The following is a 25,744-nucleotide window of genomic DNA, read 5'->3' as shown; positions in this document are numbered from 1 at the left end:
GATCAAGATTATCTCTAGAAAAAAACCAATCTAACAAGACAATCCTTATGGCTTCACATTTATTGTCAGAAAAAGGTTTGGATCTGTAATTTATGATAAAAAGACAGAGCACAAATTTAGTCTTTTTTTCTTTTTTTTAAATTTTATTGGGGAATATTGGGGCACATTACAGTGTGTTTCTCCAGGGCCCATCAGCTCCAACTCGTTGTCCTTCAATCTAGTTGTGGAGGGCACAGCTCAGCTCCAAGTTCAATTGCCGTTTTCAATCTTTAGTTGCAGAGGGTGCAGCCCGCCACCCCATGCGGGAACTGAACTGGCAACCTTGTTGTTAACAGCTCGCACTCTAACCAACTGAACCATCCAGCTACCCCTTGGGCAGCTCAGCGGCAGCTCATTGTCTTCAATCTAGTTGTGGAGGGTGCAGCTCACTGGCCCATGTGGGAATCGAACAGGCAACCCTGCTGTTCAGAGCTCACACTCGAACCAACTGAGCCATCCAGCCACCCCTAAATTTAGTTTTATTTGAGGCCTTTACCTTAGACTCACTGGTTAGTCAAAAGGCTCTTTGCTTAATAAATGGGATGGTTATAAATATTCTGTATCCTTCACCTTTCTTATCAGTACAAGAAAAAGTAATTTATATAGCACAGCACCTGAAATGAGTGAAATCATACAAAATATCTTTTCTAATCACAAGGGGATGAAAGTAGAAACCAATAGCAGAAAGGAAACTGGAAAATTCACAAATATGTGGAAGTTAACACACTCTTAAGTAACCAATGGGTCAAAGAAGAAATCACAAGGGAAATTAGAAAATATCTTGGAGACAAAGGAAAATGAAAACACAACACAACTTAGGGGATGCATTGAAAGCAGCACTAAGCGGGATACTTTTAGCTATAAATGCTTATATTAAAAAAAATCTCAAATCAATAACCTAACATTTCACCTTTAGAAACTAGAAAAGGAAGAACAAACTAACCTCAAAGCTAACAGAAGGAAATAGTAAAGATTAGAGCAATGATAAACAAAATAGAGAATAGAAAACTAATAAAGTCAACAAAACCAAGAGTTCTTCAAAAAGATCAACAAAATTGACATACTTTTAGCTAAATTGGCTAAGAAAATAAAAGTCTCAGATCCCTAAAATCAGAACTGAAAGAGGTGACATTACCACCATATTAGCAAAAACAAAGAGTTATGAAAATACTAAAAACAATTGCATACCAACAAATTGGATTACCTTGATAAAATGGATGTATTCCTAGAAATACACAACCTATCAAGACTGAGCCATGAAGAAATAGAAAATTTGTATAGACCTGTATTTACCGTGTTTCCCCGAAAATAAGACCTAGCTGGACCATCAGCTGTAATGCGTGTTTTGGAGCAAAAAGTAATATACGACCGGGTCTTATTTTAATATAAGACCCGGTCTAATGTAATGTAATATAAGACCGGGTCTTATATTAATTTTTGCTACAAAAGACGCATTTGAGCTGATGGTCTGGCTAGGTCTTATTTTCGGGGAAACACCCTAGGAGGGATTGAAACAGTAATCAAAAAGTTCTTAACAAAGAAAACGCAGAACCCAGTGGCTTCATTAGTGAATTCTACCAACCATTGAAATAGGAATTAACACCAATCTTTCTCACATCCTTCCAAAAAAACTGATCATGACCGAACACTTTCTAACTAATTCTGTGAGGCCAGCGTTATGTTGATACCAAAGCCAGACAAAAATACTACAAGAAAAGAAAACTAGACTAATATTCCTTACAAATATTGATGTAAAAATCCTCAACAAGATACTAGCAAAACTAATTCAGCAGCACGTTACAAGCATTGCACACCTTGACCAAGTCAGATTTATTCCTGCAATGCAAGGATGGGTCAACATACAAAATCAGTCAATGTAGTACCACTTTAACAGAATGAAGAGTGTGGGAACAGAATGAAGTGGGGGCGACCACATGATCATCTCAATTGATGCAGACGAAGCATTTGATAAAATTCAACACCCGTTTATGATAAAAACACTCAACAAACTAGGAATACAAGGAAACAATTGCAACATAATAAGAGTCCTATGTGGAAAATCCACAGCTGACATAATAGTCCCCTGTGAAAGACTGAAAGCGTTTCCTGTAAGATCAGGAACAGGACAAGAATGCCCCCCCTTCACCACTTCTATTCAACACAGTCCTGGAAGTCCTACATGTTTCAAGTTGGCTCCTGAACCCCTAGAGTGAAATTTTAAATTTATTTATTGTCTTTTTCAGGTACAGAATTTGTTTGGTTCTTTTTAAAAAAATTTTTTAACATTGTTATTTTCATTTTGTTCATATTATTGCTTTCCTGACTTCCTTTAGTTCTTTGTGTTTTCCTTTAGCTCTTTGAGCATATTTACAACAGCTGTTTTAAAAGTCTTTCTCTAGTAAGTCTGATGCATGTGTTTCTTCGGGAACTATTTCTGGAAATTTATTTTGTTCCTCTGAAAGGGCCACATTTCCTACTGCTTTGTATGCCTTGTGATTTGTTGAAACTGGGCATTTGAATAAACAGCCACCTCTCTCAGACTTTATAGCCTGGCATGGAAAATCTTCACTAATTAGTAGGTTCCTTAGCTTTGAAACTAACCCGAGGTAAAGGTCTTCTCAGGTATTTTCTAGGTGTGTACTCTGGGCCTGTGCGTGTATGTGCTTTTTCTTTTTCTCCCTGATTTTCCTGGCTGTTTGGAAGTGTCTTAATTTCCCAGAGTCTTATCTCAGCTTCTTCTTGGGGCCTTAGATATCTTCTTGTATTCCTCTTCCTGCAATCTCTTGCGCCCACATGTTGACTGCAGTGTTCCTGCCGTTTCCATGTCCTATGATACCCGCTACTGGCTTCTACTGCTGCCAGCCTGAGACCCTAATTATGCTACCATTCCCAAGAATCGGGCTGCTTTCTCCCAACTGCACATCACACCCTGGTGTAGGGATCAGGGGAGAGTAGAAACGCCATGAAATGTCCTACTGTTTTGAATGTGGCTTTTTCTTGATTAGCTGTTCACTTGGTGCTTCTAGATCACTGACTGATTTCCAGAGCTCCTGTCAATGTATTTCAGTCCGTCTATAGCTTGGCATTTTTGTGGAATAATCAGGGCCTGGAACTTCCTCGTTTGCCCTCTTACTGATGTCACTCGACAGACCAATTCTTTAAGTATAATGTTAGGCAACTAGTCTTATTCACAGCACATCCTTTGGGGCCTTTTCAGTCATCGGAATGACAGGCGACTTCTCCAAGGTTGTCCTCTTGCTTCTCTTCTTCTCTTACTCTATTCTCTTTTCCCTTGGTACCGCCTTCTCCTATTACTTCAAATCTCATCTCTACAAAGAACCCCCAACTGGTACCTTATTTCCAAAGATCCACATTTCAATTGCCTGCTGATCATCTTTCCCTGGCCAATTTTCTATTACACGTGAATTCAAAATATCCAAATCAAATCAAATAACTTCTTTTCCCAGAATCAGCATTCTCTGTATTTCTGTGGTTGCATCATCAACCTTCCAGTCATCCAGGCTGGAGATCTTGGAAATGGCAGAAATGGTATTTAAAAACTCAGCTCTGACTTCAGAGCCTCTGCTCTTCTTATCCTCATACTAGAAGTTTGAGAACTTGTACATCTCATCTTATTATTAAAGATTCTAAGTAAGAAATACCTAGCTTGCTTTATTGCAAAGTTCTACCTCATTTCTGGGAGTAGACATATGAGGACAAATTAGTGATTTACACTTGGTACATGTGATTCTATAATTTCAAAAACAATAAATGTTCCATAAAATAAAATCCCAAGAAACGTCAAAAGGAAGTACAAATGTATTACCATAAAAGTTTTACAAAAAAAGTGAATTTAAAAAATATACTGAATGAGATCCAAGTATAAAACCCAATGTCAGAACTCTTATTTCATTATACTACAGGCATACCTTGTTTCATTGCACTTCATTTTATTGCACTTTGTAAATAACTGCATTTTCATCAACACTGAGGCAAGACCCTCCACTAGCAAAAAGATTACGATTCACTGAAGGCTCAGATGAATTTACTGAACAAATCTGGCACGTACCGTTTTGAAAGTTTAAGGTGTATAGTGTGTTACTTTGATACATTTATATACTGTAATATCATTACTATTGCAGGGCTATTTATCACAGTACGGAATTATAGCACAATATCATTGTCTATATTCAGTATATTCTGCCTTAGATCCCTATGGCTTATTTACTACTTGTTTGTACTTATTTACTACAAGTGTGTACCCTTAAACACCATCAAGCCCTGGTTGCCACCATTTAACTTTTTTTACAGATTTGACTTTTTTATATTTTACATATAAGTGACACATGATAACCCTTCTAACTTCTGGCCAGCACCCCCTCCTATCTGCAAACTTATCTTCATTTGTAGCTATTTTCCATCTTGTTCCCTGCAGTCTCAGAGCAATAGGTGTTTCTCCTCTTGTTCATAAATTTCTTAACCTGTTTCTGAATCTCCAGTGACCAACTAGACTACCTTATTTCCTTCCTCTTACTCTTTTGTCCTTCAATTCTTTCTTTACCCTATACACTGTAACTCAGAAATGTTATCCACATTCAAGGCTGTAATAAAATTTGTTGTTCTATAATCTGTACCTACAATTCGCAATTCAGAACTCCACATAGGCTGCTAGATCCATATTTGCAAACATCCATTGGACATTTTCCCTGCATGCCCCACAAGTAACCAAACCTAATAACTAATATCTAACTGTACACCTTCTCTCCTTATCCCCAAATCTGCACCTTTTCTCCATTCCTGGTTTCAGCCATCAGCACCGCCAGTAACCCAGTCTTCTACTCCAGACACTTGGGTATCGTCCTAGCATCTATCCTGCCACCCTCAGAAGTGGCCTCCATTCAGCTGCCACCTGCTTTCCATTCTATCTCCTAAATAAATCTTAGATCTCTTCCCCATTTCATCCCTAATACTTAATTTGGCCTTAGTTTGATTGTTTGAAATGACTGCCATTCATTTTTTTCTTTTAAAAATATTAGTATAATGTGTAGATATATATTTAATATATGTATAAAAAGATATTTGCATATAATTATTATTAATATATATATTAAAGTGCAACTTGATGGTTGCCACTGATTTTTCCATTCCTGGATCTTAGAACATTGCTTAGCATCAATATATGTTTGCTGAGCTGAATTCCACAATTGTTCTCTAACCTATCTTCTATCCCACTGTCAGGAAGACTTTTCTAAAGCACGTACTACTCCTTCAGTAAATTTTGATTGAATAAGACTGTAGTACAGACTACTTCGTCATAGTAATCGTGACAGGGTTCTAATCTACCTCCACAGCTTCTTTTCCTGGACTGCAGTTCCAGTTCTTTTGGAACCACAGGATCACCTTATGGTACAATATGTACAGGCGTAATTTTAAAAAGCTAAAACTTCTGGTAAGTCATTAAAGATTTCACTGAAATAGTCTATTTTTAACTGTTATAGTTAAAAAATGGAAGACTATTATAAATTAACAAACTTAGTTCTACGTATTTTAAAATTTGTACTGTCTTCCTGCCAGCCAAGAAACAACGTAAAAACCCCTAAATAAAACTAGCTGAGACAGTGATACTTCTACCTTTCAGTTCGTCATTTTATTTAAAAATTTTTTATGAAAGATAACATTTGTCATCTTTCCTTAACACAATCACCTTAAAATGAACTCTTCCCACAGGTCTCAATGTTTTTAAGACAACAAATGAAAATCTCAAATTTTATCCATTAACATATCCCCATGTTTCAGTAATTATAGTTCTTCAAGGCCATTTCTCACAATGCAATCTTTTTTGAGTTGCGAAAAATTCTCAAATTCCATTTAGCAGGATAAATAACTTTCACAACAAAACCCACATACCTTTTGTTGCAGTTCTTTTATTGCAGAATCTCTATCCATGCATGCCTGTCGGAAGGCTTCGTAAGCTTTATTGAGTTGCTCACCAATGTTTTTATCCATTCCTCTCTGTCCTGTAGCATCACTATAAAGGATGGAGTAAATGACAGGTCTGGAAAGTAATCAGAACAATATATAGTTATTAAGTTATGTAAGTCTCATTTTTAAAATGCATCTTGAAGACAGTTCTATATGGTTTATTACGAATATTAAATTACCACCAAATACTATAAAGGTTTATAAAGGCATAAAAGTCTCATCTAAAATCCTAATAAGACTGTGAAACTTTAACTTCTATAATTTTTTAATATTCTTTTTAATGTTTAAGAAGCAAGTGGGATTCCAGTTCATAAAGATGCTACTTTTAAAACAGTAATCTGTAAGTGCAACCTAAAAATGGAGAAATATAAATGACCATTTGTTATTAATACTTTTAGAAATGTACAACAGGGTTAGTGACGTGGGAAGGGGTTTATTTTTACTAAATGGACAGTTACTCCCACTTACAAGGTGAATTCTTGCTACACTGAAATTAGAGCAAAATTAAATAGATAATAAATGTTTGTGGATGGAGTTCACGCTGTTATCGCAGAGCAATTAAGATGTGTGAAAATGCTCTTATTTTAGCACAAAATCTAGGAAGAACTGCTGTTGGATTGTACATTAAAAAAGAAAAATCACATCCCTTCAAGTCCGACCTCCATTCCCTATCAGTTTTCCAACCTCCCTGTTGTTTCTGAAATATAGGTGATTTACTCAGTGAAGGTAATTTGGTTTTATCATCGCAATTTACACAACATCTCTAAACATATTCCTGGGCTCTGAGCAGAGGGTGATCTAATGACTGATTCCTGCTGTCCAGCTGTAAAAATCAAACCACAGGAGCTTTCTCTTAATCTTCTGAAAGCCACAGAATAGACAGTTCTATATCAGGTTTTCTTTTTTTGGGGGGGGGGGGTACCAAATTATTTAGTTTCTTTATGATTGGAAATCCTTCGTAATCTCAGTCTGTAATCTTTCATAAAGTTTTCCATTTTATCTTTGGGTACATAATGCTCTTAAAAAATTTTAGTATTTTACATTAAGATATAATTCACATAACACGAAATTCACCATATTAAATTGTACACTTTTGTGGTTTTTAGTTTATTCACCATGTTGTGCAACAATCACCATTATCTGATTCCAGAACATTTTTATTACCACATAAAGAAACCTTGTACCTATCAGCAGTTAGTCCCAATTCCCCTCTCCCCCGATCCCCTGACAACCACTTATCGGCTTGCTAACATTATGGATTTGCCTAGTTTGGACATTTCACACAAACGGAATTACACAATATACGACCTTTGTATCTGGCTTTTTTCAAGTAGCATAAAATTTCCAAGGTTTATCCATGTTCTAGCATGTAATAGTACTTCACTGTTTTTTATGTCTGAATAATATTTCATTGTGGATATACCACATTTTGTTTATCTTATTCCTCAGTTAATGGACATTTGGGTTGTTTCCCTTTTTTGGTTATTTGGAATAAAGTCACTATTTGTATACATGTATTTGTGTGAACATATGTTTTAAATTCTCTTGGATATATACCTAGGAGCAGGATTGCTGGGTCAGATGGTATTATAATTGTGTTTAACTTTTTAAGGAACTGCCAAAACTGTCAAAGAAGTCGTCCCATTTTATATTTCTACTAGCAATGTACAAGAATTCCAATTTCTTCACATCTTCATCAACATTTACTGTCCACTTTAAAATGATATGCATCCTAGTGAATGTGAAGTGGTTCCTCACTATAGTTTTGATTTGCATTTCCCTAATGATGTTAAGCAGCTTTCCAGTGTTTACTGGTCACTTGTATATCTTGGAGAAGCGTCTAGTCAAGTCCTTTGCCCACCTTTTAATTGGGTTATTTGTCTTTCTAATGTTGAGTTGTAAGAGTTCTTTATGTATTACGGAAACTAGACACTTATCAGATATAATATATATACATAAAATATATAATTTAACTATATATATAGTTTCCATAGTATACGAAGAACTCTTACAATTCAACATTAGAAAGACAAATAACCCAATTACAAAGTGGGCAAAGGACTTGACTAGATGCTTCTCCAAGACGATATACTATGTGTGTGTGTGTATAAAATTTGCAAATATTTCCTCCCATTCTGTAGATTGTCTTCTCATTTCCTTGATAGTACCCTTTGACACACAAAGTCTTCAATTTTGATGTAATTCAATTGATCTATTTTTTCTTTTGTTGCTTGTGCTTTTCATGTCATAGCTAAGAAACCATTGTCTAATCCAAGGTCACACAGATTTTCAACTACTTTTCCTTTTAAGAATTTTGTAATTTTAGCTTTTCCATTTCGATCTTTGATCCATACTGAGTCGACTTGTATATGGTAGGATGTAGGGGTCCAGCTTCATTCTTTTGCATGTGGCTATCCAACTGTCCTGGCACCATTTGTTGAAAAGCTATTCTTTTCCCACTGACTGGCCTTGGCACCCTTGTCAAAAATTGGATGACAATAAATCACACTGCTCTTTTAAATACTTAGGTAATATTTCAATCCTATCAGCCAGTTTTTCAGTTTAGGAAGCTTGTTTCTACTGCTACCTCTGATAGATGGAAAAGATGAAATACTGTTAGAATAATTAACATTGCCAGGATTTCTGACATGCCACAGACACTTTGGAAACATAAGTAATTAGCATTAATACAAAGTATCACCTCGAGTACTTTATTTATATACTAAATCAATCAAAACAGGATTTAAGGTGGCTTACATACAAGATTAAAAATAAGTATACAAAAAAGGAATGAAAAATAAGGGTAGCTACAGGGACCATAATATACAGTGATATGCTAATGTAGAAATTGGAGGTTTTAAGTAGCTAAGTTATCTATCACTCTTAAAAAGCTGCACATGTCAAGACAACTATCAATGTAAATCTCACTTATATTTTAAAATCTGGGACAAACAAGAGCCTTGACTAGGGAACCCATCTAGTTTCTTGCTTTGTTCTATCACTATCTGATCCTGTGACCTTAGTTCAGGGCCACTAATCTTTTTGGACCCAAGTTTCTTTTTCTCCAATACAAAAAAAAAAAATTGCAATCAATTTCTAAAAATCTTCTTTGTTCTACAGTTCTTGAGTCTGTGAATCTAAAAATGCATGTCTGTTCCATCAAGAAGGTGCATTCTTGTTTTTTAAAATGTAAATGCAGAATTAAAAATAGCTGCATCATATGCAAGTAAATTATGTGAAGCCTTCACTTCAGGTCCTCGAATTAGATCACACAAATGTCACTAAGAAGAGTTATAGAGTAAATCCCACATGGATGCATCGTATTTCCTGAAATAAAAATGTATGCTGGGGAGATATAATTCAGGTCAATAGAAGTAAATAAATGATACATTTATTTCCTATCTCACCACCAAGAAGAGAATTGGGTGTGAGATCCGTGACACTGATCAGAGAAAAACGAAATTCTCTGGGACCCAGCTAATTAAATTGGACAGATTTCAAATATTAACACCCTGAACTTAAAGCCACTTGTTCCTCTATTTTTTAAAGCATTTGTTAAGTGTAAAATTAATTTCACAATTTGAGAGGCAGTCACATTTCAATTACAGTTTGGCATGTCTTCTGCAAAACTTGCCAGGCTCCAGGGAAATGACTTTATTTATAGTAAACATGCTCAAACCCAAATCTTATGGCCATTCTCCTTCCCCAAAACAAGGAAGTCCAAGCTTGAGCAAACTCTGCCTTGGAAATACTCTTGTAGTTAAGGTTTCATTCCGTTAAATGTATTTTTAAGAAAGCCTTCCACTGTAATTTATTTCTGGGTCTGGTTTGCTGATTGCTTCCATCACACTAGGAAAAGATTAAAGGTAGCTGGGAAGATAGAATGCAAAGCACTGCTCTTCCTCCCCCACCCTCCCAATCAGGGCAATTTTCCAGAAGCCAGGACAGTCCCCACCCACCCACATCAGTAGTTCCTTTTTCCCCCTGGGTGACTGCTGCTAGAAGGAAAATGGAAGTTAGCAAGTTCCTGCTCTGCCTCCCAGGTCTTCCCCAGCAGGGAAGCACCAAGAAAATCCCTGGGCAGCATGCTGCTTCCTCTTTGACTGATCCCTGATACCTTCAATAATGGAACTGTCCTAGGGTATAGGAGAGGCAGCCTGCACAAGGGAGAGAATTTTATCTTCCCTTAGTATAGTTTCTCAGCTCCAACAAAGATATGTCAACTGCTAGAGCCAAAATTTTATTTTAATAAAATATATCCCATTACTATTCCATTCAATTACAAAAAGTATTCGTTTGCTTACTACATATAAAGCACCATATTGGGTGCAGCAAAGGGCTTCAGAGATAGTATTGCCTTAGAGTTGTGTTCCTTTTACAAAGTTTTTTCCACCAATTCTGCATTTCTTATTATTCATATTCCCATTTGACTGATAAGGCTCAGAGGAGTTAAAATAGTTGCTTACAGCTACGAATTCTCAGTTCCAAGATTGTTCACGAAAGCGTGCTGCAAAGTATTCTTCCAAGGTACCATGGTGGATAGGCATAATACATGCTTATTCACTACATTTACTAAGTGCCAACTATGAATGAAGCCTATGCTGGGCACCACTGATGGAGTGAGAACAAAAAGAAATGAAACCTATCCTCACGAGCGCACCATTAGCTGCAACTTAAAACATATACTGGGGGCGCCAAAAAATGTATACAAGTGGACAATTCGTTCAACGTTGCTCAAGCAGTAGCTCGCCATAATCAGAAGTGTCTGGATGCTGATGGTAACCACTTGGAGCACCTCTTGTGATTGCAGAAGTCAAACGTGACTTGTATTCACCTTTTGTTATCAGTATATATTGAGTATTACAATTTTAATAGTTTTTTCCTTTCTTAAAATATGCATTATTTTTTTTTTGGCACCCTCTGTATATGACTAAACTCAGATATCCAAAGGCTATAGACTTGGGAAAGTGGCCACATCTATTTATGAGGTTTAGGGAAAGCTTTGGAGGTAGGTGACATTTGAATTAGGTTTTGAATTATGGGTAGGAGTGACCTCACCCATTCCTTTTGATTTATCAAATAGCAGTCATCCTTTCTAAAACAGATTCCTGAGAGCTATAACAACGTTTTTTAGTGTTGGATAATATCCATTCTTCACTAAAACAGGCCAGGATTATATGCATTGTTCACCTTGATTCTACTGATTAGAACAACTCTGCAAACCTGAGACAATTCTTATGTACAACAATAATGGTTACTCATAGAAATGACTGATTAGGCTAGAGCTTTTCCTATGACATTTGAGAAGAAATAGGGGTGGGAATGAAATAAACAACAAATCTTGTATTTTCTCTGGACTTCAATTTTCCTTGCTTTTAAAACGAAAGGATTAAATGACATAATCCCCTTCAATTTTATGATTTTATAGCATTTCCAAACAAATAACAGAATAGAAGCTTTTGCTTGGCAAATACGGTGACTTATTTTTCCTCATAAATGAGATCATAGATTTAAAAGGAATAGATATTTGTTTCAAATTGTATTACAAACTAGGCCTTGGTTACAAACTGGTCGATGACGGCATTTAATTTCAAGATGGTGAGAAACATGGAGCAAAGTTATATAGGATGTCCTAAAGAAGATGATACGATATTGAGAAAATATGACATGAAAATGTGCCATAACACTGTGAAAATTAATGACTTTGTTTAATAACATTTATATATTCCCTCCTAACATTTTACTAGGTAGAATGAGAAAACGTGTAGCCTTTGGATTCAGGATCTCCAATCTGTGATTTTCTAGCCCATGCAGGAGACAGTGTTCCGTGACGTGACTGCTGTCTGTCCTTCAAGCTGGACCCAGGACAGGCCAGAAGTTACTTTCTGCACACCCCGAGGCTGTCTGACCACCTCCATACTGACATAAGCTAGCGCTCCTCCCTTGCCTCCTGCCGTGTGCTGGTTCCTGTTCCCACTGCATCGGCGGCACCAGCACAGGCTTCCTTCATTGTTGCCGTGACATGGTCCACCATATCATTTCCCACACATGGTAACATTCACGCACTAGTACCTGTGACTACCCGTCCCCCCATCTCAGTCCCCACCCCCCAACGCCGGCCCCTTACCCTGAATAATTCTTTTTTATTTATTTATTTATTTTATTTTATTTTATTTATTTTTATTTTTTTATTTATTAGTTTCAGGTGTACAAGACAAGGTAATACTTAGACGTTCATCATTTATATCCCTCACACTGTGAACCCCCCTCCCCCCATCCACTATCCCTCCGACCTCACACTGAACCATCACATTATATATATAAAATTATAGTTGGCATTCATTAATGTTTAGCTTCTGGTGTACAATGCCATGATCAGGTATCCACAGTATCCCTGAGGTGGTCTCCCAAATAGGACGCATGTCCATCGGATACCCAACAAAATCTTTACAACATTATTGAATACCTTCCCCAAATTAATTTTCAAAAAAAACCCTGAGGCCATCTTGTGGTTACCAGCTCCTTCCAAATCCCTTCACCTTTCCCCTTATCCCCAACCTCCCCCCCCCTCACCCATCTAACAACTCTCAGTTTTTTCTTTGTGTCCCCAAAACTGTTTCTGATTAGTTCATTCACATAGTCTTTTCTTTAGATTCCATATATAAGTGAGATCATATGGTACTTGTCTTTCTCTTTCTGACTTATTTCACTTAACATAATGTTCTCTAGATCCATCCATGTTGCTGCAAATGATAAGATTTCTTTCTTCTTTATGGCTGCGTAATACTCCATTGTATAAATGTACCACAGCTTCTTAATCCAGTCATCTACCGATGGGCATTTCGGTTGTTTCCATATCTTGGCTATTGTGTAAAGTGCTGCAATAAACATAGGAGTGCATACAGATTTTTGAATTGGAGTTTTGGATTTCTCTGGATAGATGCCTAGGAGTGGAATTACTGGATCATAGGGTAGTTCCATTTTCAGATTTCTGAGATACCTCCATACCGTTTTCCATAGAGGCTGCACCAATCTGCAATCCCACCAACAGTGCACTAGCGTTCCCTTTTCTCCACATCCGCGCCAGCATTTGTTGTTTGTTGACTTATTGATGATAGCCATTTTGACTGGAGTGAGGTGGTTCTTTGGCGCCTGCCCAGCAGCGTGAGGATCCAGTTCATTTTGCAGCATCCCAAATTTCCCTGAATAAACTACTAATTACTGGACTGGAGTGGCCAGTCTCTTTTTTCAGTCTTTCCCTGCTCTCCCCTCACGGAGGTCGATTTTCAGTCTGGGGGCTTTTCCTGAGTCTGCGTGTACTAACACAGCCACTTAGCTTCACTTATGATTAGTTGTCTTATCACAGCTTGCAAGATTATTATGAAGAATAAATGAAATCATACACGAAGCATGTATGTCATCATCTGTTCCTCGTATCTGTTCTCTTCTTGTATTCCTGATTTTTAGCTGGTGTAGTCATGTAGTCACATTTTCTGGACATTGGCAAGTAAACATAACTTCCAAGACGAGATCTCTTCACCTTTTTTCCTTTCCCAGTGGGGTGGAATGCTGGGTGAGTCACCCAGCACCCTGTGGTGAGGGAACACTTCCGGGGTGGGTGAACAAGGGAATGGTGGAACAACAAGAATGGAGAGGTTTAGGTTCTTGACATCATAGAGCTGCCTGGTCAGCTCCAGAGATCTTAGACTTTGAATTGTAATATGTGAATGGAATAAAATGTCTGTCTTAAGCCACTGTTTATGGGGGTGTTGTAAGAGACGAGCTGAGCTGTATCCTAACTGGTACAATATTCAAGACTGGTTCAATGCTGAACACATAGTAGGTGCTCCTTTTTTCCCATGGGAAAGAGACAATGTCATAGTCTTGCCCTTTCTCCCTAATTAGAACTTGTTAATTTCATACGGTAGACACACATGAAAATGACTGACCGTACCAGCAGATCGATTTTAATGTGTAAAACGGTCGGAGCATGTCTTGATAGGGGAAGCACAACAGAAAGAAGTATTTGTAGGAACTCACCAAATAATTCACTCAAGATTTGTACATTTAATTGTATGTAAGTTTTACCAAAAGAAAAAAAAGAGAACTGTTAAATAAAAGGTATAAGCAGGATAAAGGTTCAATAGCGGGAACAATTACAAAGAGTGGTTGTGGAAGACATCGGAGAGGATTTGACAAACTGGGCCCTGAAATATGAGAAGGATGTCACCAAGTAGAGAGTGAGAGGGGAAAGAACATTCACTATGAAAGGGCAGAGGTACTGAGAAGTCACTAGTACAGTGCATTTAGGGACTGGAGGTGAGTACTCTACCTATGGAAGTCCAGTGTATGTGCAGAGAGGACGGGGGGGGGGGCAGTGCTGCTAAGACAGATAGTCAGGGCCACCAGGCATGGCAAAACCCCGAGGGGCACCATTCATATAGACCGCAATTGGACCAGAACCCCCTAGAGATATAGAAGGTACTAACTACATGAACTACATGTAGCAGACTCAGTTATGACCACACTACAGTACATCTTGAATGTCACTCTAAGAAATTCAGACTTTACCCTGCTGACAGTCAGGAATCATGAAGGATTTTCAAGCAGGAGATCGACATGTTTTAGAAAGGCAAACTAGATACCAGCACGGAATACAATCTAATGAGGGAGACAAAGTGAGGATATCTATTGGAAATGACTGCTGGATTCTGGGTGAAAGATAAGGGCATAAACTAGAGCAGGGGAAGTGACAGATGAATGGATTCAAGAGATATTTTAAAGGCAGAATCAATAGGATTCATTGGCCAACTGGATCTGTTTAATAGACGAATCAGCATTCACATCTCTGCAATTCCATATTAGTTGGCCCCTGAAATGTGCATTTTGATAAGCAAAGTAACCCAGGTGATTTTGTTGAAGATGGTTCACCAGCCATATTTTTCAAAATGCTAGGCAGACAGAGATGATAGCCAGACATAAAGAAACAGGAAGAAAAATTTGAGGGAGATATTTAGTTCAATTTTGGACAAAAGTGGTGCTTGAAGAGACATAATTTACAATAGGCAGGAAAAAATGTAGCAACTGTGTGATAACAAATCTAGAGGAAGAAATGGAGGCGAAATATGCCTTCCCTCCTGCTTATATTCTTCAAGTCCTGTTTTGAATGTCCAGTGTTCTCTGGTACTGGTAAATCCTTGGACAGTCAACCAGACCAAAACTTTGTACAAACAAACAAACAAACAAAAAAGGACAGGAAAAAAAAGTACATTTTTGAAAAAAAAAAAAAGCGAAGAGAGGAAGAAGCAATACTCATTACTGTGCCATTTTATGTCACAAGATGTACACTTTTTTGCTCCCAAATGTAAATCGAAAAAGAGAATCTGGATGATGTTAGAAGGAAAACTATGAAATGCATAAAGTAGAAAGGCATTTTAGTAGAAGTCTATTGTCTTATGTGCAGAGACTGTTAGCTAAACAGGTAGGAATGTTATCTAATGCTCTGTTCTGTTAATCCTTACACATCATTAAAGAACAGGAAAAATAACTCTCTGGTAGAGTGTTTGAATGCGTGATTTTTCTTAAGTCTCTTCTACTCTACGAAATTTATGACAATAAAATAGTATTAATAATGATCTTGCACAAGAGTAGGGCACTGTACCTATCTTCTGGTCTTAACCACAAAAGTTTGAGAAATAAAATAATTGCAAGTGATCTTTAAAAAGGTCCCCCCCAAAAGAAGACAATAATATAAGAGATGTCACGGGTTGCACCAGATTCATAAAGGGCCCAGTTGTTTTTGAAAAAGAGGTAGTTAAAATCTCATTAGTTAACAAATTAAGGGCCCCTCCAGCATCTCGAGTCATTTACTGAATAAGAACAAAACCATTTATGAAAGGAGAGAGTTCTTCTATAAAGAATGAAACTTTAGGAGACAGAGGATCTTTTCACGATAAGCCTGTTTTTTCTTAAATCACAGTTTAAAGCGCTGAGCAGTCATTTAGCCTTGCGAATATTACCGATGAAAAATGAGAACAGGCAAAAGCCCACTAATTATAAAGCTGTACTCTGTGCTCTTAACCACTGGCACAGGACTCGATAGCTCCTTATACCCCTGCTTTTCATTTCCCTGAGGACACCTAGAGGCTGCTGGGCAAATGTTTGCGAGTCACAACTTGTTTTATGAGAAAGAATTGTGAGAACTCCAATGAGAAAATACATGAGGTTTCGAGGATTTCCAGATCTCTATTTCCAGTCATTCCCAAGATGTTTAGGGTATGACTTTAAATGCATAATATGATAAAAATTTAAAACCAGATACATCATGCAACACACTTAGCTCACTCTAACTGTTGAATACTCGAGACGGGACCAAAAAAATCCTTGGGTAGCGTGACAAACCAACCTCTTAAACCTGTATTTGTGCCAAAATTACCCAAGTTTCCACTCTTCAGGGCCACACCGATTTTTCTCAAATATGAATATTCAGACCTAGTAAACCCTAACACTTGCTGTAGGGAAGTAAAAGTTTATTAAAATTTTTGATTTGCTGTTTCACTTCCTTTTGTATCTAGAAAAAATAGAAAGATACTATAAAATAAAGATTCCAAAACTTAATTTTTAACTGAGACCACATCTTGTTTAAAATGTATTAATTTCTCTCTTATGACAATTTATAGATTATAATCAAAATTGAAAAGCCTAGTCAACCAAAGGTAAAATCAGAGTTGGCATATAGAATACATGTCCAGTCTAGACATGCTTGTTATTGATATGAGTGAGCAAGTCATTTAACCTTTCTTTGGACCTCAGTTCCTTCCTCTGCCCCCCGTTTAAAATGTTAGAGGTAGAACACGCTGTAGCACATGGGTTCCCAACCAGTCAGTACATTAGAATCATCTAAGGTGGTAAAAAAAAAAAAAAAAAAAGATCAGTAAACCCTGTCCAAGACTTCTTGGATCATATTCGGGGGAAGGAGAGGGAAGGACAGCTGTGAAACAGGTTTAGAATCACATAGGGGGTCTAGTCATAACTGGGAAAGCTGTACTGTGTAAAACACTACACAAATATGGACCAACGCAGGGGAACAGGCTTTCAGAGTGTTCTTTTGTTCCATAGTGATCTGCTTTTTGAATTGTTCCAGAAATGTATAGCATCCAGAAACAAAAACAGCAGTTGCTAAGGTAGAAAATGTTCTTCAAAAAGAAAAGAAAAAAGGTATTTTAATACTTTGGCAGATGGCCGAGCAATAGGACTCTAAAGATCTTGGCTACATAAAATTTCCACAATTCAAATCGGTCTATATGACAAGTGTTCTATCTATTAATGGAAGACACTCCATTAATGGCATTTGCACTGAAGTTCATGTTGAGAGAGAAATGTGAGTGTGACCACAGCTCTCTCTCACCAAGCAGCAGTGGCCCCTTTACCAATACTCTTATCATCTGAATTCTATTTAAATTCTCAAACGACCTACAGATAGGTAAGAAAGGACATATATCCCAATGACAAGCCTTCAATCCAAAGAGGCAGAGGCATCCAGCCATGGACCAGAAGGACAATCTTAGTCTTGTGCCCAAATGGCAAGCTTCTCAACAATGAAGGAGGTGGTTCCTTATTTTCTCCTGGGACAGGCTAGGGACTATTGAAGTAATACCACTTGCCAGGTGTTTTACATCAACTGCCTTATTTTAAATAGTCCCTCTTCAGGAGCATATATTATCTTCCCTTTCCAGACAAGGAAACCGAGCTTCAAAAGTTTAAGTCAATTCACTAAAGTCACAGATTTAGAAAATGGAAGATCCATATAAATCCAGGTCTCTAGGATTGAACGTAAAAGTTCAATCTCTAGCTCATTTCACCCCAATTTAGTTATTTTATTTTTAGTCAAAGCTATACATATCTATATTTTAATTAGTCAAATAGCTTTACAAGGCTTAAGAAAAACAGTAGTCCCTTGCTCGCCTCTCCCTCCTCCCCATTTCCTGCTTCACCTTGGCAACACTTTTCAGCACTTTTGGTTGATTCTTTCTGATATTTATCTCTGGATTCTAGATAACACGCTAATATTTCCACTATTGATTTTTCAGTTTTACTTGTCTTCCCCCTATGCAAAATAAGAATAAAGCTCTCTTTAACAACCACCCTCCCCACTTTATATTGTCTCTATTTTCCCAATATAGTTCGTTATACCCTATTTTTGGTTAGATTCACGTTCAGCTTTTATTTTCCTATGAGTATGTAAATGCTATTCACTGCTGAGCCATGTAATATACTATGGTTCCTTTTCCATTCCTGAAAAACTTATTCCCTAAAAAAACTTGTTTGCTTTAGTTCTTATCATCACGAATACAATACAACTCTTTAATTCGCTCAGACACCTCAGTTATTTTATATTAATTTCATCTTCTTAGAAGAATCTCTCATGAGTTTTCTGACTGCTCCAGTCTAGACTTGTTTATTTCTATGTCTGGAGGAAAGCCTTCATCTTGAGACCTTCTTTCACCTTGAATTTGAGGATTGCCTTTGTTCATCTCTCTCTAGTTGGATCCCTCATTTGTAGTATCCCAAATCTTCATTTCTTGTTTTACTCTCTCATTCGGTGAACTAGCCCTCTAGTAGCATCCTGAGAGTGTGAAGTAAATTTTTTGAGACCTTGCATAACTGCAAATATCTTTACTCCATCCTCTGACTTAACTGATAATTTGCCAGGTTAAGAGGTCTAGGTTGAAAGTAATTGTTCCTCAGAATTTAGAAAGCTTTGCTATGCTCTCTTCTAGCTTCCATTTGTTTTTGTTGAAGTTCAGAGCCATTTTGATTCCTGATCTTGTACTTAACCCATCTGGAATTTGATCCTTCAGTTCTCGGAAATTTTTTTGAACTGTGTTTTTGGGCAATTTCATTCCTTCTGTATCTCTTTCTCCTACTGTAGAAATATTGAATCTTCTGAAGTGGTACTGTAATTCTTCCAGCCTCCTTCTTCTTTTTAAATGAACTTCTTTCCTATTTTATACACAAAATATCTTAAGCCTGTTGTCTTTTGACAACCAGTATTATGCTGACAAATGATAGTTAACCCATCCTGAATCAATGAATAATCAAGGTAAGTAGCGGTGCTTCTAGAGCCCCATTGAGGCTGAGTGTGTGAGCCAAACAATGTTCCACCACCTATTGTCCAGTTCAACCAGAGTAGCTCAACTTTGATATTCTCTCTCTTTCTCTGTCTCTCTCTATATATATACATATATATACATATATTTGTATATATGTGTGTGTATATGTAAGTGTATATATATATATAAACATATATATATTTTCAAGATTGAAAAGAATCACAGGCTTAAAGGTATATTCCCATCACCTTCTCCCTAGAATGATTTATAAGTCTTTAATAAGTTATACTTTTTGTGGGGTGATAGGAAGTGTGGGTGACTTGGGAAATAGGAAAGGCCCTGCTGCTGGGTTTTTCCCACTGCTGAGACCACTGTGTCTCTGGGTAGGTGTTTTGCCAGTGTTTATGCTGGTGGTGAGAGGCCAGTTTAAACCTAAGACGGTTTCAGGATGGAGGACGGACATCACCGTGAGTAACTGCTAGCTCTTCCTCCTTGCCCTAGAAAAGAAAGGCACCTGCCTTTCCCGGTCCTTTGGTGTATGAATAACAACAGTTGAAATTCTATTTCAAAAAGTTGCCACCTTAGCAAACAAAGAGGTGAGTGAGGGCTACATCCTGTCTTTTCTATATCTTAGTTTTATGTTTGCCTCATGACCCACAAAAAGCATCAAAAGCAAACGACAGAAAATAAGTCAATAATGTACATACACATAAATAAAAGGACCATCCTCTCTCTTAGATAGTTAAGGTAAACCTTTAAAGACACTCAATATATGTATTTCCTTACTTGAAGAAAGAAAATGGAAGAGAACTGTCATTCCTAACATTTACTCATGATCATTTCCCACCTTTAAGAGAGCAAGCAAATTGGTTGATAACTAGCAACCAATTCCCCAAAATGATTGCTTGCATTTCTAGTCTCACTTTCCAGGTTGTAAACTTCAGTTATGGATATATCCATAGCACAATGCACCATACTGTCCCAATCAGCCAGCAGAAATAATAGAAACTCAAATATCATAAATCCAACAGTGTCAGAGTTTGGATTCTGCATATCTTCCATAAACTGGTTGGCTAAATACATCAGGATAAACAAGGTAAGGCAATCCCAAAGATCAAACCGAAAGCTCCCTAGACCAGGTTCTCCGTTTTGCTGAATGTGAGAACTCTGAAACTTTTTGTGCTGTCTTCTAAAAGACTTCACAGCCAGAGACCACACCCATGAGTCCCAGTTTTGCCTCACTTACTTTTTTTCTCCCATAGTACTTTCCTTTAGACTGTTTATCAAATTCTATGAGTTAAACTACACAACTAAACAAATATACCAACAAAGGGAAAACTGGACATGTGATATTCTACCTCTCTGAGGTAAACATAATAAACATGGCACTGCTCAGTTAGCTTGCTCAGCTACGCAAGGGGTATCCTCTCTTCTGAGTAGGGGCCATGGTAGAATCTGGAGATGGGTATGGGGGAGGTTATGCAGTTTGAAGATAGCTATTTAATATTAAAAATCTATTGTCATACAGCATATAAAATAGGGCTCTGCAGAATATTCTTGGATGAAGAAATTATAAGAGAAAGTTTATATTCAGTATGAGGAGACGTTAAGAGACGACTGTGGGGAAGGAGGCGACATATTAAAATCTCCTAGGATTTTTGAGATTTCAGTGTTTATCAAAAGGAAATATGGATTTTAAAAGTTTGAGAAACATCAATATCAAAGCAATGGCATTTCTAGTTTAGGGATAGCAAATATATGAAGTCATGAAATTACATCATAGTAAATGTCACATAACAAATGGTTATGAATAGTAAAACCATTTAAATATTCCCCAGTAACAGCTGATTTTTTTCAATTTAAAATAACATATTATCTTGACGTGACCTGAGTCCCTGATTTCTGTTCTTTCAGCAAGTCACTCTCCATAGCAAAATTACCTGATTTGTGTTTATTCTGCAGCTCAAGACAACAATTCTCTATACCTCATTCTACACAAATATTTCAAGGATTCTTGTAACTTCAAACTTACTAAATAACCATCAAAATGAAACTCGTATTATTTTTCCTTATTACACTCAAACTCCAATAATTCCTTACTGTAATGACTTGAAAGACAGGCTTTATTTTCACTGTTAGGCTACTTTCAGCAGACACTTCTTTTTTGCAAAGGAAAAGTATTGGTGGTAAGTGAAAGCTGTTGTAGATCATCGGTGCTCAAACTGTTTACTCTTACAATTTAGAACTGATAATTACCCTCATAGTGAATATACTTCTGACGGTAAAAGAAAAAATAATCAGATTACTGTATAGGACATTTGCCCAAGAAACAAACAACTATCATATTATTTAGTTTCCAGAGCTTTTATTCTAAAAAAAAGAAAAAATAAGTCTCTTAAGAAATCTTTTCCTTGGTTGTACAACAATGTGAACACATTCAACACTAAGGAAAGGTACAACACTTGAAAATGGTGAAGATGGTTATGCGTATTTTACCACAATTAATGAATAAAAGGTTTCTATAGACTAGGGATTGAAAAACTATGACACATGTATTACATAGGTCCCAAAGACTTGTTTTCAGTTGCAAAGGACCTGGTGCCACTGCCTGTTCCTATCCTCTTCAACTTTTCTGAACAACTGTTCAAATACTGCACCTAGTTCAAAAGATTTTGTACACTAATTAGCCACCCACCCACAAGGCAGTTCATTCCATATTCTCTGTTATCCTTTTTTGAAGATGACTTAGAACCTTGCTCCTAGACTATAAAGAGATTGCTGGTACCTTCTAGATAATAGCCTCCTCTTTCCCTCTACCTATGATAGAAAACCACAGTAGCAAGCATAAAAGATAGTGGGGGGGAATGGCAGCCACAGCATAAATCCTACAGGAAATAGAAACTAAAACCTGGCCCTTAATATAATTAAAAACAAAATGAAACAGTAATATTCATGCTTATAAGGTGTTAGAAAACAAAATGGATAAATAGTAGTAAAAGCTAATTAGCTAAAGTATTATATCAGAGTAGTTAGAACAGTGAAGTTTTACATCAATAGACTGTTTTTGTTTACCATTTACTTTTGGATAATGGGTTTAAAACACATGCAGTCTTTCTTCGTTATAGGGTATGTTCCCAAATCATGTCAATTGTTTTTTTCCTAAATTAACAGATGATCAATTAAAATACTTAAATATTGAAGCATTCATATAATGACTGCATCCCTCTGTAAATAACACTTATAACTGTCTTGAAGTATCCTCCACAGTTCACAAAAGTACGTTGCTAACTGTTTGTGTTCCTTAAAAGCCAGCCCTGCTCTATGTGTGCACACAACACACACATAACCTGCACTCTAATGATTTCCACTTCATATTTAAATAAGTATGAACATGCTGCGTTTGTGTATTTTCTCACCCACTTATTTTGAAACCACCCTATGGGATTTGGCTACAGTAAAATTTCAGGTTGGTTATTACTTCTAAAGCAAGAAATTTCCCAACAAAAATGGGAAAGTAACAACAAACTGAAATTGATGCTTTTCCAGTTGAAAATTGAAATTGATGCTTTTCCATTCCTGTTTCCTTTTAGAGCATAGAAGAACTAACCCATGTAGAAGAGGAGAGAAAGAACAGCAACAAACTTTATTATTAGCCTCAGCCTACCTACTGCATTTTCCCTGACCATGAAAAAAAGTGTTTGGGGGGAGAGAGGGTAAAAAAATTACCAGGATCAGTACTGTAGTTCTTTGTTCACAGCATAATTGGTGTTTTCAGATTCTTTCATTTATTTCAAACTACTCTCAGGAATTTTTGCTTTTTAAAATTCTGGACCTTTTGCTGAATATTATTACTGTTTTAAGAACAATGAACTTCTAAGCCAAGATGGTTTCATGAATGAATTCTTTCAGACCTTCAAAGGACAGAGAGCTCTTATGTTATCCAGACTACTTCAGAGCAGAGAAAGAAAGAACTCTTCTCAGTTCCTTTTAGGAAACCAGCATAACTTTGACATCAAACTTTGACAAAGATAACAGAAAAAGATGACTACAGATGAAACTCAATTATTGATTTTAAATATGGTGTTTCAATATTACACCATGACCAATTACAAGCTTGGTTCACAACTGGAAATCTGCTAAAATAATTCACCACCCTAACAGGTCAAAGAAGAAAAACATATGATAGGTCATGATGGATGCCAAAAAGTCATAGGACAAATCCATTCCTGATAAAAATGTTTTAGTTAAGGTAGTAATAAAAAGACATCAATCGTCCTAAGAACAAGAAATAGACCAAATGAGCAGTCAACATCTATTATTTAAAATTGCTTGTCAATGCAAACAGACCAAAAAAACCAAAGCACTTCAGATGCAATCCAAAAGCCATTCTTTGCAAAATCCTAGTAAGCTAAGACACTTCCTTGATAAACAGAATTTATTGGAGAGTAAATAGTTAAACCCTCCAAAGGATTATTTTAATGAAACATGAATAGTTTGCTTTAAATTTTGCTTGATACAGAATGAAATAATATTCTAAAAATATTTGAAAACGTTAAATGAAGAGGGACTTTTTTTTACAAATTACTAAAAACCAAATTCCATAATCAAAGAGATTAATATTTGTATGAGAAAAGACAAAAAACAATACAAAACAAAAATACAAATAAACAACCAACCCTTCCCCCCCCCCCAAAACAGAAAGCAACACTCAAGTACACCTGGGTAGTCAGTTGGGAAGCAACTGGTTTCTAAAAATGATTTCAGGAAAAATGGCTCAATCCCTACTTTAAACAATGTACAAAAATAATTTTTAGATGTTTTAATGAGGAGAGTATAAAAAGCTATGAGAGGAATTAAGACAATATAGGAAAATATTTTAATAATTTTTGAGTGGGGATCACCTTTAGTATTACAAAAACTGGGCATTAGACTAACAGTTCTTGAAAATATTTGCCATATTATTTCACAAAGGATTAATATATCTGTATCCTAATGACATATAATTTTGAAGAATAAAGGGCAAAATATATGGGCAGGCCATATTAAGAGATGGTTACCTAGGATATGGTACATCCAGTCAAAGGAATACCATTCTGACAAGATAAAGTAGAGCTACATACGGCACGACTTCCACCATATATATATATATTTTTTATCTGAAAAAGCAGATAACGGAATAGGATGCATGTATAATCTCATTTTTATAAGAAAGCGAAATAACATGTTTATATACATATGACAGAAATGCGAAAGGCCTTGGAGTACCTCTGGTTGGGGGCAGGGCTGAGAAGGAAGGTCATTTTCTGCTTTATATACGGTTGTATATCATTTTCAGCTTTTCCTCCCCTCCCAAAAGACGGGGACAAAATAGTTTTTCAATAAAATACAGTGCTTGTTTCTCTGCTACCTCTCATTTGAAATGTGTATTCCAACCGTAGTAGATAATTTTGTTTTCTTTCGCTTCCATGTCATTCGCTTCCTTTTCCTACCTTTTCTCCCTTATGATAACTTTGTCAAAAGCATCTGGGAAACAAATGTTACTGTCCATAGCAAGGCTGCTCTATTTTTGCTTCTTACAGCGTAACAGTAAGCGACACAACTACTCTTTGCTTTGAATATCTTCACTTCTTAACAAATGTAGCTTTTTTACACTTGTAGGTCGTTCCCCGTCAGTTTACACCTGGGTTCCCGCTAGGGGCAGGGTTAGCTTTCGCTCTTTCCGCCTCCGACACCCATCATCTCCGTGACCCTCGGGGAAGTTACCCAACTTCTCATTGACAGAGCTATGATGACACCCCACAAGAAAGCAGAGAATTGTGCAACAACCTTGGATAAAACAACTGAAAGAATCTAGTAAGAAATTTTCGAAAGAGTAACCACGGTAGTACGAGCTTCTGGAAGGCAGCCCGTCCCGAAGGACGTCTGACACGCCGAACGCGGTCCACGGCTCGCCCTGACATCGCAAGCCCCGCCGCCCCAGCTTCCAAGCGAGGACGTCAAATCCGCGTGGGGCAGAATCCCTCCCCTCGCACGTCGCTCCGGGGGACGTCGATGCGGCGCTGACGTCGCGAGCCCGGAAAGCCCCTCCCGGGTCCGCACCGGGATGCAGACCCGGTGGTTTCTCTTGCACAAGTCCCACCCCATTCTGAGAGCTGGTCGTCTCCGCTACTCCTCAGCTTCTCTCCCTGCGGCGCGAATCCTGCCAGCGCATCCCTCTCACACAAACAAGTTCTCCGTCGCCGTGTTCGCAAACACCAATTCGGTCACGAAGTTTCTTACCCACAGTTCAGGGATTCCAGGCCGGTCTCTCACACCTCGGGTCGGCAGCACCCGGCAGAGTGACTCCAACCGGAAGTTGTTTTCCGTTCCAGTTCAGAGGGCAGCGCCTGCGCGCGGAGCCATTAACCTATCACTCTACACCACGCCCCGGCCGGGCCGCACCCCTCCTGCCCCGCCCACCCAAGCCCCGCCCCGCCCCGCCGGGGAAACAGTCACTGAGAGGCGTCAAATGTCAAGTTGAAAGGTCAATTGAAGGAGCTAGATTTTTGCCAAACAATAACTAGGTCTAACATCACCCTTTATGTGAGTTAGCGTGCATTTACAACTTGTTA

At 37.4% G+C, this 25,744-nt stretch overlaps 1 protein-coding gene across 7 annotated transcripts in view; it reads right to left on the bottom strand.

The window, feature by feature from the left end:
* TANK (TRAF family member associated NFKB activator) overlaps positions 1-25,512 on the bottom strand; it is a 62,017-nt gene extending 36,505 nt beyond the window's left edge. For 4 of the 7 annotated variants that reach the window (XM_081051391.1, XM_081051395.1, XM_081051393.1 and 1 more), the window contains exons 1-2: positions 25,413-25,507; positions 5,947-6,094 (exon numbers count right to left, since the gene is read on the bottom strand). In XM_081051391.1, the coding sequence (XP_080907517.1) occupies positions 5,947-6,045 (99 nt within the window). In that variant the 5' untranslated portion in view covers positions 6,046-6,094; positions 25,413-25,507. Of the gene's footprint in view, positions 1-5,946; positions 6,095-25,412 lie in introns of all 7 variants that reach the window. The other 3 variants (XM_081051394.1, XM_081051392.1, XM_081051397.1) reach the window with 3 other exon arrangements.
* Positions 25,513-25,744: the final 232 nt, after the last annotated feature.

Source organism: Rhinolophus hipposideros (assembly GCF_964194185.1).
Source record: "Rhinolophus hipposideros genome assembly, chromosome: 6".
Lineage (NCBI taxonomy): Eukaryota > Metazoa > Chordata > Mammalia > Chiroptera > Rhinolophidae > Rhinolophus > Rhinolophus hipposideros.
This window is presented reverse-complemented; position numbering and strand designations above follow the sequence as displayed.